The sequence below is a fragment of the Temnothorax americanus genome, unplaced genomic scaffold, assembly GCF_048541705.1.
Source record: "Temnothorax americanus isolate GAGA-0224 unplaced genomic scaffold, ASM4854170v1 Scaffold18, whole genome shotgun sequence".
Taxonomy (NCBI): domain Eukaryota; kingdom Metazoa; phylum Arthropoda; class Insecta; order Hymenoptera; family Formicidae; genus Temnothorax; species Temnothorax americanus.
Genome location: NW_027509318.1, coordinates 3,263,809 through 3,277,773, shown reverse-complemented (window position 1 = coordinate 3,277,773; position 13,965 = coordinate 3,263,809). Strand labels below are relative to the sequence as shown.

The following is a 13,965-nucleotide window of genomic DNA, read 5'->3' as shown; positions in this document are numbered from 1 at the left end:
CTAATACCCTACCTTATATACCCCCGCCGCGCCCCGGCAGAAATTAATTTCTTTTTCTCGACTCGCCACGTTTTCGATTCGCGTTTATCACTCGCGGCACGGATCGCGAGCGCTCGCGCGATGTCGCGGGATACACGCTCTGTTTACGGAACGTCATTTTCACGCAAATCCGGATACGAAACCCGGCAATTATCCCTTCCCTATCCTCTCTCTATTTTTTTCGTAATTTTATCACTAAAACTTTATTACGATTCACGTGTTCCGCGTTGTAGTACAATTACACGTTGCAACACATTTTTTCGTTCGATCGTTTATTCGACACGTTGATCCAAAACAACGTTTCGAAAAATTGTTGGGAATAAAACGGCTTAAAACAAAAAAATTTGATGATATAGGGGTAGAGAGATAGATAGATAGATAGATAGATAGATGTAGAGAGAAAGAGAGAGGGTTTTCTTTTTTCGGGAATTTATTTTGACAATCTCTTTCAGCTTTTTATGTCGTGCGTACTTGCAAATGTTGCGTTACTTATGCGCGGATAAAATCCAGACAATAGAAAATAACATTCTGAAGCAGTTTGCATTAAATACATTCACCATTTAAAAGTTCGTTTACATTGCACTCAAAGAAAAATATAGCAGCTCGGAATGCAAAGTTAGTCGTTCTAAAAAATATGTTGAAATAAAGGATAATTATATTAAAAAATAGAAATGATTGGTTTATTTTGTCACTTATTTTATATTCTCTTGGATCGGGGGGAAATGTTTCTACCTTACTATGTTTGTACCTACGTATGTTTGTAAACATAGTCTCGCATGTTTTTGTTTTTGTTATAAATTGTCACGCTCTATCTAAATAAAATTCAAATATACTCTATCCCCGGAAATCTATCGTATCTCATCTCTCTGGGATTTCGCTCTCTCAAGTTTGTTCAACTATTGCCTCTTCTCGGTTGTCGACGATAAATTCGGAGCTCATCAGCTGTAAGACAATGTTTGTCTAAAATTTGAAATTGATATCGCTACAATGCAAGTTCAGTTACGAGCGACTCGCAGTCGAGTAACTTCCCGATATATCCCCGAATGTGTTCGGAAATTTGACTTACGCTTATATCAATCCTGTCAATCGATGCTGAATAGTTTAGACAGGGCACCAAAGGCAATCGATAACCGGATTACGTTGCACTCTCGCGATCTAACGAGACTGGCTTTTATAAATAAATAAATAAAGTGCAGAGGAGACGCGTATCAGATTTTCGTTTGCTCTCGCAATCTTTTGGCAAACGAATTATTTAAATATCGCCGCGACGGTATCTCTCTACCTGTCGAATATGCTCTTTTATCGAGAGTCGCAAATTCACTGGCGCATCTTCGCCTACGTCCTCTTTCAATAATTCAAAATTAAGAAATTTTTGAGAGCACGGAGCAAAAATCGTGCAAAAAGCGGGCGAGTTCGATCGGAGCGTCGAACCCGCGTTCAGCGTGACTCGATTTCAAATTGCGGAGGCATCCGCGATAAAAGAAACGATGACAGTTCTGCGACTTCTCGTACATACATCTTCCGTCGTACTTTCCATCGGATACAAGTACCGGTGACTTTCATCCATCGACGTACCTGGTAGGTTTTGCGAAATGGATGCGGAAGGAGTTCCCAAGCGCTTTTATACAAGTCGTATCGTATCGCGTGACATACAGCTCAGTCTCTCTCCACCACAGGCGCTCGCAAAGGAATCTTTCGCGAAGGGGTATTTATCAATGAGCTCAAGCAGAGAAAGCACGCAGGCAAATGGATCTTGCGGTCGGAAACCCGATAAAAACATATCATTATATAACATTAATTCACGCCGATACGTTTAAGTCCCATTAAACATGAGAACTTGACCTTTTCAAAGCACAAAGCCGCTATTCATGAAAGAAAAGATCTGAATTTTTCATGAATTGGTTCTATACGGTTGTATGTAATTCAGAAACTTATGAAAAAATTTTGAAAGTCTTGGTTGGTCCACAAGGAAAACAGGTAATCCACGTTTATTCACATAAAGATGTAAAGAGCGTTTCTTGGCGCTCTTATAAATATATAATGGTTAATTAAATATCATCCCCCTATATTACATTACATTACATTATTTCGTATTAATGTTACATTACATTATAATCGTATTAATTTTATATATTAAAAGTCTCATATCTATATATCATATTACATCAATAATTATATACTATTAATTTACAAAGTAAAAATTTTTGGCTAAACATGTAATATTAATAAAGCAACAATCGTACGTGTTAAAAACTGAACAAAAAATATTAATTTTATATTAATTCATATCTATATCATACTATATTAGTTTTATTCTGTTATTATATTAATAAGTATTAATTCACAAACGAAATAAACATCTTCGACTGAACATGTGATACCAGTAAAGTAATAACCGCACGTGATATAAGTAAAAAACAAGGATTCTTCTCCGGTCTGTTTTTTTGGTTGAGAGACAAAATTTTCAATTTTTCGATACTTCTTTGCACGGCACAATTTGCGATCGCGACGTCTCTTGCCTCTCGCGTGACGGCTGCAAATCGCGTACTTTACAAGGGCGTAGTCCCCCGCGCGCTGTTCTATATTTCCAATAAACTTATGCAAATACATGACCGTCCTTGCTCCACACCCTTCCCCGTCCTCCGAGCCAAAGGAAACTAAACAACCTGTCGTAAGCCAGTTCCAGCGGAGGAACGTCGTATTCCCCGGCTGAGCATTCGTGCCGCTTCACAATTTTCACGGCATTTATGTCCTTTGCCGTTTTCGTCAGGAATTTCCATGACAGATGCCCGATTCCGCCGAACGATGAATAAATCTCCTCGCGCTCGCGATGCAAACCGATTCTTCGACGTCCGCGATGATCGATGTTATTAGTCAGCTGTTTAGCCCGGGCATGCAGTACACGTCAGCCAGCGGTAGGAACATGATTACGATCTTATCGGGGAACAGAATGACAAATTGTCCCTAACGTCAGGTCGCGGCCCGTCGTCTGAACTTGTATCGAAAAAAAAAAAGGGCGGACAGCGAGCACGATTACTTGTAACGCAACGTATTGCTTTCGCGAGGCTGATTGTGTTCATGATTAATCTTTCTGCTAGCGAGGTATTTTACAGTTTTACAAAGACAGTTTACAAAAAAAGGGGAAAGAGAGATAGATATAAAATCAATTTTAAGATTTGAAATTTCAAGACCGATAAACACAAGATGTAATCGAGCATTTATTTGAGTATAGTTATTATTTGATATCGAAAGTTCAACCTCTCTGAGATTCGCTTTGACGTCCGTGTGGTAAAAGAAAACATTGTGTGATATTAATACCAGGCGTGTGTTTCGTTTAGCATGCACGTATTTGTGTATGTTACCTCGCTGTTAAAAGCGAAATTGCAATGTAATTATCGATTAAATGTTATGTTAATGGCTTCACTAGTAAATATTCAGAATAAAGGATTCTATGCATGACCGCAAGCAACTTGGCACGAGCGCAAATGAAAGGCAGCCGCCGGAAATAATGCGAACCGATCGAAAGTTTTGCAAAGCGTAATAACAAACTCGACGACGCAAAAAGCTTCTAATGCGAAACTTCTAGCGCCATACTCCATCGGTTGTTTAACCCGTGACGCTTTATCAGACTCGACGTGCCACGATAATTGCCAAAACGTTAACTACTTGTTGCGCGACGACAAATTTCAATTCCAATTCGCGCCAGATAGAAATGCTCGTTAGACAAATATAATCGATATATCGGCACGCTCTCGGATACGTCTCCGATGGAATTCATTTCGCGAGAATTTATATATTTGCTCGCGGAATCGGCGAAGCGTCGAAAAAGAATTGATTAGGATACCCCTGATGCAGCAGTTTGATATAAATGCGCACCCAAAAAAAAAACAGTTTTCAGAATAAAGCTCTAAATTAAGCGAGCCGAATCCGGTTTCCGTAGCGTTTCGGCCTGCCAAGAAATTTCGACGTTATAATGTAAAAAAATTAAAAAATGAAGATATTTTATTCTTATATAATTTTCAAAAGTGAGACTTATCCGACCCTCCGTTGTTACAAAAATTTTAATAAGTCCATTTTGACAAAGAAAGTTGGGGATCGCTCTAAAGGATTGAGTAGAAAGTTCTTTCTTATTTTACAATTGATATACGTAACGTGCAATCATGTTTATATTCGATTCATATTCTATCATATTCATATTCATATTCAAAATCAATTTTTTATTAACCCTCGAGCTACGTGCCATTATGGTAGTTTTCCATTACCCGATTCTTTAAAACAAAACGTCACTATAGCAACTTTCCTCTATAAATGATCTCTTGATGGAACGAAACACATAATCACTATATTGACTCTTTTCTAAACCTTGAAACCTCGTCGCTATTGGGCAGGAGTACCTTAATTACTTTAATCTGCATTTGTTTCATCGAAAAGACATCGAGTTTTTAAATCGCATTCCGTAGCTGAGTTTTACGTGTACTAGTATAATTTTGCATTCAGCTCAACCGTAGCCAAAGGATTAAACTTAAAAAATATATTACACACTGATTCAAGATTTTTATAGGAATTCTAATTTATAAAAATCCGTGATTTTAAAGTTCAGAACTAAGGCAAATAACGAAATCAGAATTGCAATATCGAGCAATATTTTATGCATTTTATGCATAACGTTCAAAGTGGAAAAAATCGTGTATTTGTATTTGGGACGGTGAATAACTTCTTATCGATTTGCACTATTTCGGAATGCGTCAGACCCTCCTACTCTTACAGAGGACTCACAGGAATGAGGCAGAGAATGGGGAAGTGAAAATACCGATCGCGCATAAAGTACGCTCGCCGGACAGCTCTTTTCTAGATTAAGCGCCATTTCAGAGCGAAAGTTTCTGTTGATAATAATAAAATTCCTATAGGGTGTCTCAAATTTATTACAATTTTTTCTTAAGGCAAAGAAATTTTTTTTTATTAAAGCAGTGATATAATTAGTAAAAGTTTAAAAATCGCATTCAATTATAGTTTTATTTATAGTTAAATATAAAAACAAGAGAAAGTTCTAAATAACTTCCTCTTTGGAGGAAGACACTTGGGTATTTTGTAGCGGAAGAAAATGCAATGTTTTGAGACACGTGTATCTTTTATGGATAACTTGTTAACACTAACATTCACCTCGTAACGTTACTTATTACACCTTTATGCTGCACTAACAAACTTTTAACGAAGCAACGATGTTACAAGCAGCGCCTGTTTGTAATACATGAAACAACGCCCACCATAAACGAGATGCGAGATCTAAAGTGCATTCTGTAAACTTAATCTGCAATGTACACCACATGCCACGAATTATTCATTAACACATAAAACTGTTCTGATTTTTACATAATAATATGCATTGTGTGCAGACATTCATGCATTATAATTATTTATAAAAATAGCAATGTCACAAAATAATCGATCTGTTAGTTTGACAATTTTGTTGTTTGACATTAATATATAGATAGTTAAGATATACTTAAAAAATAAATAATAGATAAATATATGTTAAATTGTGAAAGTAATAAAAAAATAATTCTTGGTTTAAAATAAATTTTAACACTTATTTAATTTGACACGTTAACTCTAAATATAAATTAAATTAAATTAAATACTTATATCTTCGTGCAATATGCAAGTTATATAACGTAAGGCTGTATTGGAACATACATGTATTAATATATTTCATTCATAATTTATATCTTTCATTATTCTTCAGGCAGAGTTAAAGAATAATGCAACTCACCATGTTAATGATTCCTATGAAATATGTATTGAAATTGATGTCAGAATATCGTCAATAATCATCTTATGCATTATTTATACTTTAATACAAACCAAAGCCAAAATCCAATCGCCGATTTATCTTCCACATTTCATATTTCTACTGAAGAATATTATTCCTTCGATATTATATTACGTCTATAAGTAGTACAGCGATCATTTGAAACTAAAAACCGATAGTAACAATAAATTTATTCCGATTTATTTTTTTATTTTTAACTTTGCTTTTGATTTTTACTGCCGAAAGAGAACATTATCCTTCGAATATCATATACATAAATTTTGTCCTGTTTATCCCATCAGAAGGAATTATCTTCTTATAGGGAAAATACTTATTAAAATACAAATGTAGTCAATAAACATTCAAACGATTATACAGAAATAAATATTCCAGTATCTCTGATGGCACATTCAATCGGGAATAAAAATAAAAAACGAAACATCGGGCATGTTCAATCACTTTTTAATAGACAACATCCTTTGGTCATCTTAAACAGATAACAGTTTTTCCAAATAACAAACGTTTCTCGAGCGTACACGAGGCAGTTTAATCGCCTAACACGCTTATAGCCTCGTAAAGTTCTGCCGCGGACATGTAACAGGATGCAATTCCTCTTCGTGAACTGCGCGAGTTTCTAACGTGCCATTTCTAAAGTTTCAAAGCTAGTATGCTACAATTTAATGTATCGCGTCGTTATTTGAAGATTGTTACATTAAGAAAATTGTTACTCTAAGATGACACGAAGATTGAGGATTGTTACACTAAGGTGACACACTTCCATTGCCAGTAGTTTTCGTTCAAATGTTCTTTGAGAAGGCTGTTACTATACTATTCAGCAGTCGCAATGATTACCGCCTCTTATCAGACTTGACGTATTGTTATACTGTTGCATTTGCATCAAAATTGGGAGCGGAGAAATCAGCGTTTCATTACGTAGTCAAAGAAAAGATAAAACATCGTTTCTGAAGTAACAAAGCGCCAATTTCGAATGAAAAGAAATCGATCTTAATTCTGCAAGTCGTGTCACAATTACATAGTAATTCAAATTATTAATTTATTTCTTCACAGATTATTAAACACTCGCTTTACCTTTAATGCACAAACGCAATCATATCTATATCATTAGATTTCTTTCATTCGCAATTTAATTGTTAGAATTAATTCGTATATTACAAAATTATTGTTACCTTTTGATTATTATGTTGACAATTGTAAGAAATTAGTTTCAGTAAGTTAAATTAAATTCAATTACAGTTCTTATATTTTGCAACCAGAAGTTAATTGCGTAATATTGTTATTAAAATAAGTAGAAATTAACAAGTTTCTAACAAAGAAAAGTGGTTTTTAAAAGTCAAACGCGGTTAGTTGGGCGTGAGTTAACGCTATGTTATTTAATTAATAATTTAATACAAATTATAAATGTACGTTTTGGCTCTACTTTGAGCCATCTTCTGCGACGCGATGATATAGAGAGAAATTAGAGAAATTAAATAATCTGAAACTCTCCGCGACAAGCATAAGGTATTTAAAAATTGAATGTACAAAGACAATGTAACTTTCAAGAGAAAATACCAAAAAAATGATGTCAATATTCATAGTCTGCAAAATATTCAGACTAGAAATGAAAGTTGAGACCGGCAAAGAGAAGTAAAATCCACTCATCAAACCAAGATAACGTGAAATTGACAAACTAAAGCCTTGAAAAAGACAACGGAAACTGAAGTGATTTTTAAGCGGCGGTGATTGAGGTAATCGAGACAATGATACAATAAAAGAACGGACTTGGTTTCAAAGAGCAGCTGGTTCGCCTGGCTGGTCACCGTTGACAACTAACCACGTTTGACTCAAAGCCCGCTTTTCCTTGTTACTCATTAATTTATCAAGAGTCTGTAGTTAATTAATCATTTACTTAAAATAAATGAGAATCTTTTGATGGGTGTACCTCGATATTTCTGATGTTGGGTTTAAATATTTGTTTCATTGGTTTCATTTATTTTAGAAAAATGTCAATATATAAATCCTTCAACAAGGATTTATAAAAATTTATACTACGAGACATCTGTGTAATTGCTTCACTTTAAAATTATAAAATAACGAGTAATTGAAGACGCAATGTGTTAGAGTGAAACTTCACAATAAATTATAATCTCTGAAAACTCATATTTTCGCCGGCACAGAAATATTTTACTAGAGATGAAAGTCTTTTTCCTTTCTTATCAAAATTCAGTGCAAAATTAATTGATTATACATGACAACACAATTTTGGGGAAAACAAACACAATTTTGATTTTACAATCTTTTGACGAAAAGAATTCGCAGGTAGAGGAGTGCGGGAAACGTGAAACTATATAAAACGTGAACTCTATCTAAAGCTAAATTGACTGTCGCACCATTTTCATCTCCCGTTATCACCTGCCTGACGTACCTGAGAAAGGGACTCTGACGTGACCCGTCCATAGATGTTCCATCCGTTGCGCGCCGGCAGATACCTGAAACTTCGCAGATACCTGTCTACAGAGCGTTTCCTCCAACAACACCTAGGCCGCATTAGCGGAGGACCGCGCGAAAGATCTACGAGCATCCGTGGTATGTTTGAGAGCAAATGAGTTATACACCACTTACGGAATAATGCTCGCACGTAATCATAATACGACACCGTGAGATTTATGGCGTCCCGCCACGGATTTATGTTGCGTTCACCGTTGACCTTCGCACAATCATATAACACGATAGAGAAAAGAATCAGGGCACTTTATCTTACAGCTGTTGCGATCTGCTATCGAGATACGTGATCTGAAATGTAAAAAGATTATTTATTTGTTATCCTGAATTATCGGCACTCTATTTAATCATCACGCAAATAAATTTATGGCTTCTTGCCTGTACAATTTGTCCTGCCAATAATGTCTAGTTTCATCTCTTCCTGGTACAATAAAATAATAAAAAATAAGATATACATATAGCGATGCTGAAAAATAATTGATGATGTTACTTTCACAAATTTGCGTTTTACATTCGTGAATTTTTGCAGTCAGCTACGCTTCCTTTTTCCCCTCGTTACGATCAAAAAAAAAAAAAGAAGGGAAGTGTATGAAGAGAAAGGATAATAAGGGCAGATAATAAGGGCAATACACAGATGTTTTGTGGTTTCTTTTTTTTACGAAACAATAGTATACAGATATCTATAGTAAATTACATTCTTAATAATTCGTGGTTGATGTTCTTTACAGAAATATATAGATCGGTGAAGTCGTATCGCGTTCACTTGTTGTAATTTGGTCTCATGTGATTCGTCGCACGATCGCTAGAATTCTATTTGAACATAAGTCCCTCGAAGTGTATATAAGCTCGGCTTGAATGCTGACGGCTTGAATGTCACGCGTCACGTGTTCGTGATTTAAACGTTTTAGATTATGTGGTGCACATTGACGCGTTTTCTCATTAATTTACTATTAAAATTAATCAGAAGTCAATGGTGGCTGGCAATATTATCAACTATGGAAAATTTATGTGCTGCAATTTATGTAATTTGGCTCGTGATAATATATCAACATCATTATTACGTGTATGTTTAAACATTAATAAAATGCTAATTTCTGAATTTAATTATTAACGAAAATTATTTTCCGCTAAAAAGAGGATTAGCTTTGTATTAATGCGTTATTGTCGGATACCATCAAAATCTTTTGCGATTCCGTAACGCAAGCCTCGACAAGCTTGTCGTCAGCTAATAGCATTGTGATAAGTTTGCGATTCCGCGACGATTTAAAGTTTAAATAATTCGTAATTTGCAAATCTCGCCTAAAACACTGAGCAATTAAAACGTGCGCTTGGTAATTTCATCCTAAACTTCTACTCCAGTTTTAAACGGCGCGAATGCGAGTCAAAGGAATGTAGAGCCGTATTTTACGGTGCGTTTAACAATACGCAACGTAATTCGCAAGTACCATCATCTTGTGTACCTTGCCTGAAACATCCTATTCTTTCACGTTCATTACAACCGTTTTATACGTTGCATTCAGTTTTACATGACGCGCCAGCGCGAATGGTACATTTATCCATCTATGAGTCATTGTTACTCGATATCTTGCATTCAGACTGCAATTAAGTATCTCAAGCTATTGAAAATCTAGGAAAGCGCGGCAATTACCACGTTCATTCCTTATTCATAACCAGTTCAAAATGCCTTGAGTTATATGCGAAGGAAATGCGTTTGCTCCGATGGCGAATGATGGCAAATAAGCGATGCAACTACTTGTATATTTTAACAATTTTGCAAAACAGTATATTTATATAATTTATAAAATATTTTAAATTGCACATATAAATAATAAATTCACGGTGTTTATTTCTCCTTTGTCAGAATGTAGACATTATATTTCGCACGGCAGTTGAAATTTTAACATAAAACATCTCTGTAAAGCTCAAATTAATATTTTCATATTGTTTATGTATAATATATAAGTTATAATAACCAACTGAGAAATAAAATTTGTTATTTGCATTTTCCAGTGTGCACTATATCAAAATCGGCTTTCTCTCACCAAATTAGAGTTTGTGAATGGTGTATTAAAACAGCAATCTGTTGGCGCAATTAGTTCGCCAATTAACCGAGGGGGATATAAATCAAAGCCGCGAGCTTTAGCGCGTAAATAGGCAAATCATCTCTCAGGACTGCTCGTGAATACGCGCGAAACGTTTTATAAAATTCATACAACCTCGTGAAAACTGGAAACGCTCCTCGCGAGAATGGATTCTGGAGAATTGAATGGTAAAGGGACTCTCAGCTCGCGCAGCTGCAATTCCCTCGGTACTAGTCACAAATACATGAATGCGCCGCCGGTTGATCTCCAATTCCCACTCAGCGCGAGATCGCGATACATTACGAATGAACTTGAAAAGACGGTACGGGCGGATTACTCAATAATAATCGCTCGAAGCGGGCAAATCTAGAAAATGGAGCGACGAACTGTCAGACTAATCGGACAAAAATGCACGACTAATCTCTGTAATGACGAAATCGCGAAGACTACTTTGGAGACTACTCTAATACGTTGCGAGAAGCTTGAAAAAAAAAAAAAAAACGTAAGCGAAGCAGCGCGATGTACATCATAAAATGCGATAATTTCACCTGTGAATTACTTTTTCTCTCAACCGCTCGGTGCAAAATAAATTTTGTGAAAAATCGTTTCACCCGCGTTGTAATTACTTCTCTCTCTGGTCCAATTTAAAATGATCCTACCTAAAAAAAAAAGCACAAAAATGAAACAAACACAATTACAAGAATAGCGTGCCAGCGTGCGCTGATAAGGAGTCCGTCTCGATTTGCTGATTAAATATTATCTATAGTTTACATTCGATGTGTGGATGCGTGTCTCATATTTATACATTGCGTGTCTGCTTCACTCTTAATATATATTTACATTTTATCTTACTTCAGAATTCTCACGACTCGAGAGCTGTTTTACGGCCTGTTCGTTGGACAGTTTAGATCGAGGCCGCATTATTGTTCGTTGTAATGCGCTATCATACGGCAAGAAACATGCTTTCGAGAATTTACGGTAAATCGCCACTTGAAAGATAGGCGAATGAATCTCCGGAATGTGCGAAATGTGTCAGAAACATCGCCATTCTTTTCGTTCAGATTCATTGACTAATTATAAACCAAAGATGATTTTTTTCTTTCTTCCTTATTAGTGAAACTTTGACAGAAATTTTAGGTAATGCTTATAGAGATTTCACGGTATAATTGTTTTTTGAAAGAAATCCATTTCATCCCAAATAAATTCTATTTTAATAAAATCTTTATCTTTAAAATATATATTTTATTTTTTAAATTGATCGAGAGAAAGAAATATAGCCGTATAGAAAGTAGCAATGGTTCCGAGACATTTCGCAGAGTCGACCAATGTAATTAATCTTCTCATGCAAGGATTTCCTTCTTTCAATTGGAAGAAAAACAAGAAATAACGTAATTATAAAGGATGCATTCCTAAATAAGTAGTAATAATCAATAATAATAGAGATTGTTGAGAAAATATTAGAAATTAAATGCTATTATTTTCCTTAGCTCTTAAAAGCTCTTGAAATAACAAGTAAGACTTCCTCTCCCAATCTTCTCAATGAAGCTCTTTAATGAAAGGGCTTTAATCATTAGCATAAAGTTTGTAGAGCCTTTGGGCGATCTTTCAAACAAGAACTCGTATCAATTAAACTATCACATAAAGTACAAGTACTTGATTATATTCCGAGACACGGGATCATGTAAACGCATGAGAGGACTAACAAGCGATACGCCGTCGTTTCATCTCACTGACGTCACGCGACGTATATCGTCGTCGATTTTTCAGCCGTTGATTCTTACGCGCGAGGGGATGTAGATACGTCTTTCTTCGAAAAGATCCCCACGATGGACCATTCCTATTAAATCGCTCTCAAATCGCTCTTCGTCTCGCGAGGATTTTCCGCGCTGTACCGTGACGTTACACCGTGTGCCACTTGCGCCAACATTCGCTGACGATCATCACTATACTCGTTCGGAACGAAACCACTCTCGAAGGCCCGCGTCTCGTCAAATTTACACTGCGGTCGCTCGCAATCGACCATTATTACTACGCGTTCGCGTCAGGATGGATTTTCCGCGCTGTCGTGTACCTCCGACGTCGCACAGGAGGCCCGCTCTCCTCCTCGGACGCGGGAGAAAGGAGCGCATTAACTCGTCCTTTCGAAGGGACACCGAAGGGGAATCAGCATCGGAACGACGGGCATCAGAGGCATCAGCGGCGACAGCAGCAGCAGTAGCAGCAGCGGCAACAGCAGCGTGGGGCTGCTGCCGACCGACGAACGGCTAGGCCCGGCGGCGGATTTCGTGGGTGGATTTCGCATGCGGTCATTCATCACGTCGCTGGATATCGCCGCGCTGTTCGGCTCTGCCGAGGGACAGCTTATCGGCGCGGCGTTCATTGTCTCGCTGGCATTCGCGTTGTTCGTAGGATCTCGGGAGCAGCGGCTGGCGTGATGGGCCAGGCAGGCGGCGTAGGCGATCGCGTGCGGGATGTAGCTCTGATCGACGCTACCGGAGAACAGGGCGCTCGCGAGAGGCCCGACGGCGAACACCGGCACGTCCTCGCCCCCGTGCGTCGCCCACGCCCTCGGCACGCCCGCCGTCTGTAATTATAGTCGTTACTGATGCAATTACTGCGCCTAAATCGGACGGGAGAGATTGCACGGCCTCCCAGTGCGTCTTGGTAGAAAATTTGACAGAGGGTTGATAAGAACGCAAATAGACGAATTGAATCTATGATAGATGACTGCCACAAATTCATTGACGGCTATAGAGTTAATTCGTGAAACGATCAAACGAACTTATGTAATTGATTATTGGGTTGAAATAAACCATTTTTTATTTAACGCGTACAGGGTGAAAAAGTTATGGAAGATTTACATTAATATTTCTTTCTTGCATAAATATTAATGAGATATGTGAAAAGTTGTATTAAATTCACTTTAAACGATTTATAATTCGTATTGAAAATTAAGATAGAATTCTATTTGTCACTTTATATGCCGTGTAATAGAGGAAACATTTGAAAAAACAAAGATACAAACTGAGCATTATGATGTTTAGAAAATTTTTCGAAGACATTCGAAGGATTCTATGGAACTATCAGAAAAACATCTGACGTTTTTAAAACGTTAGTTCCAATTTATGACGTCTTTGAGATACTTGCTGTTTTAAGACGTCTTTCAGACGTTTTATTTGAGATTACTTTTAAACATTTCATGTAAGAGATACTAATTAGTATAAATAATTACGCGTTAACAAAAAAGAAAACACAAAAGAGGAGCTGGTACTGCGCTTGATAAGTCGGTACAAATAATTTAATATTTATATAACTTTAATCTGTTATAATAAATAGGGAATTTTTGTCATTAGTAAAAAAAAAATTATGATAAATATTAAATAATTGATTTGTCAAATAATTCCAGCTCCCGTCTGGAATTATTATGTTTTCCACTTAACGCGTTTTCGAAAAGTTTCGTTTTAATTGTGTCGATGCGATACAAATAATATAAAATATCGAAACGCCAGATTTTAACTAACAGCATACATTTTT

At 36.6% G+C, this 13,965-nt stretch overlaps 2 protein-coding genes across 3 annotated transcripts in view; one reads left to right on the top strand and one right to left on the bottom strand.

Moving 5' to 3' along the window:
* The window catches only part of LOC143896251 (caspase-1), a 112,311-nt gene that overhangs the window by 10,068 nt on the left and 88,278 nt on the right, over positions 1-13,965 (top strand). The gene's annotated exons all lie outside the window — the stretch shown is intronic.
* LOC143896247 (alkaline phosphatase) overlaps positions 7,418-13,965 on the bottom strand; it is a 178,288-nt gene continuing 171,740 nt past the window's right edge. The window contains exons 9-10 of one of the 2 annotated variants that reach the window (XR_013256594.1): positions 8,471-13,015; positions 7,418-8,343 (exon numbers count right to left, since the gene is read on the bottom strand). Coding sequence is in view for 1 of the 2 variants with exons in the window: in XM_077403958.1 (XP_077260084.1) it covers positions 12,560-13,015 (456 nt within the window). In the remaining variant the exon portion in view is untranslated. Of the gene's footprint in view, positions 13,016-13,965 lie in introns of both variants that reach the window. The other variant, XM_077403958.1, reaches the window with a different exon arrangement.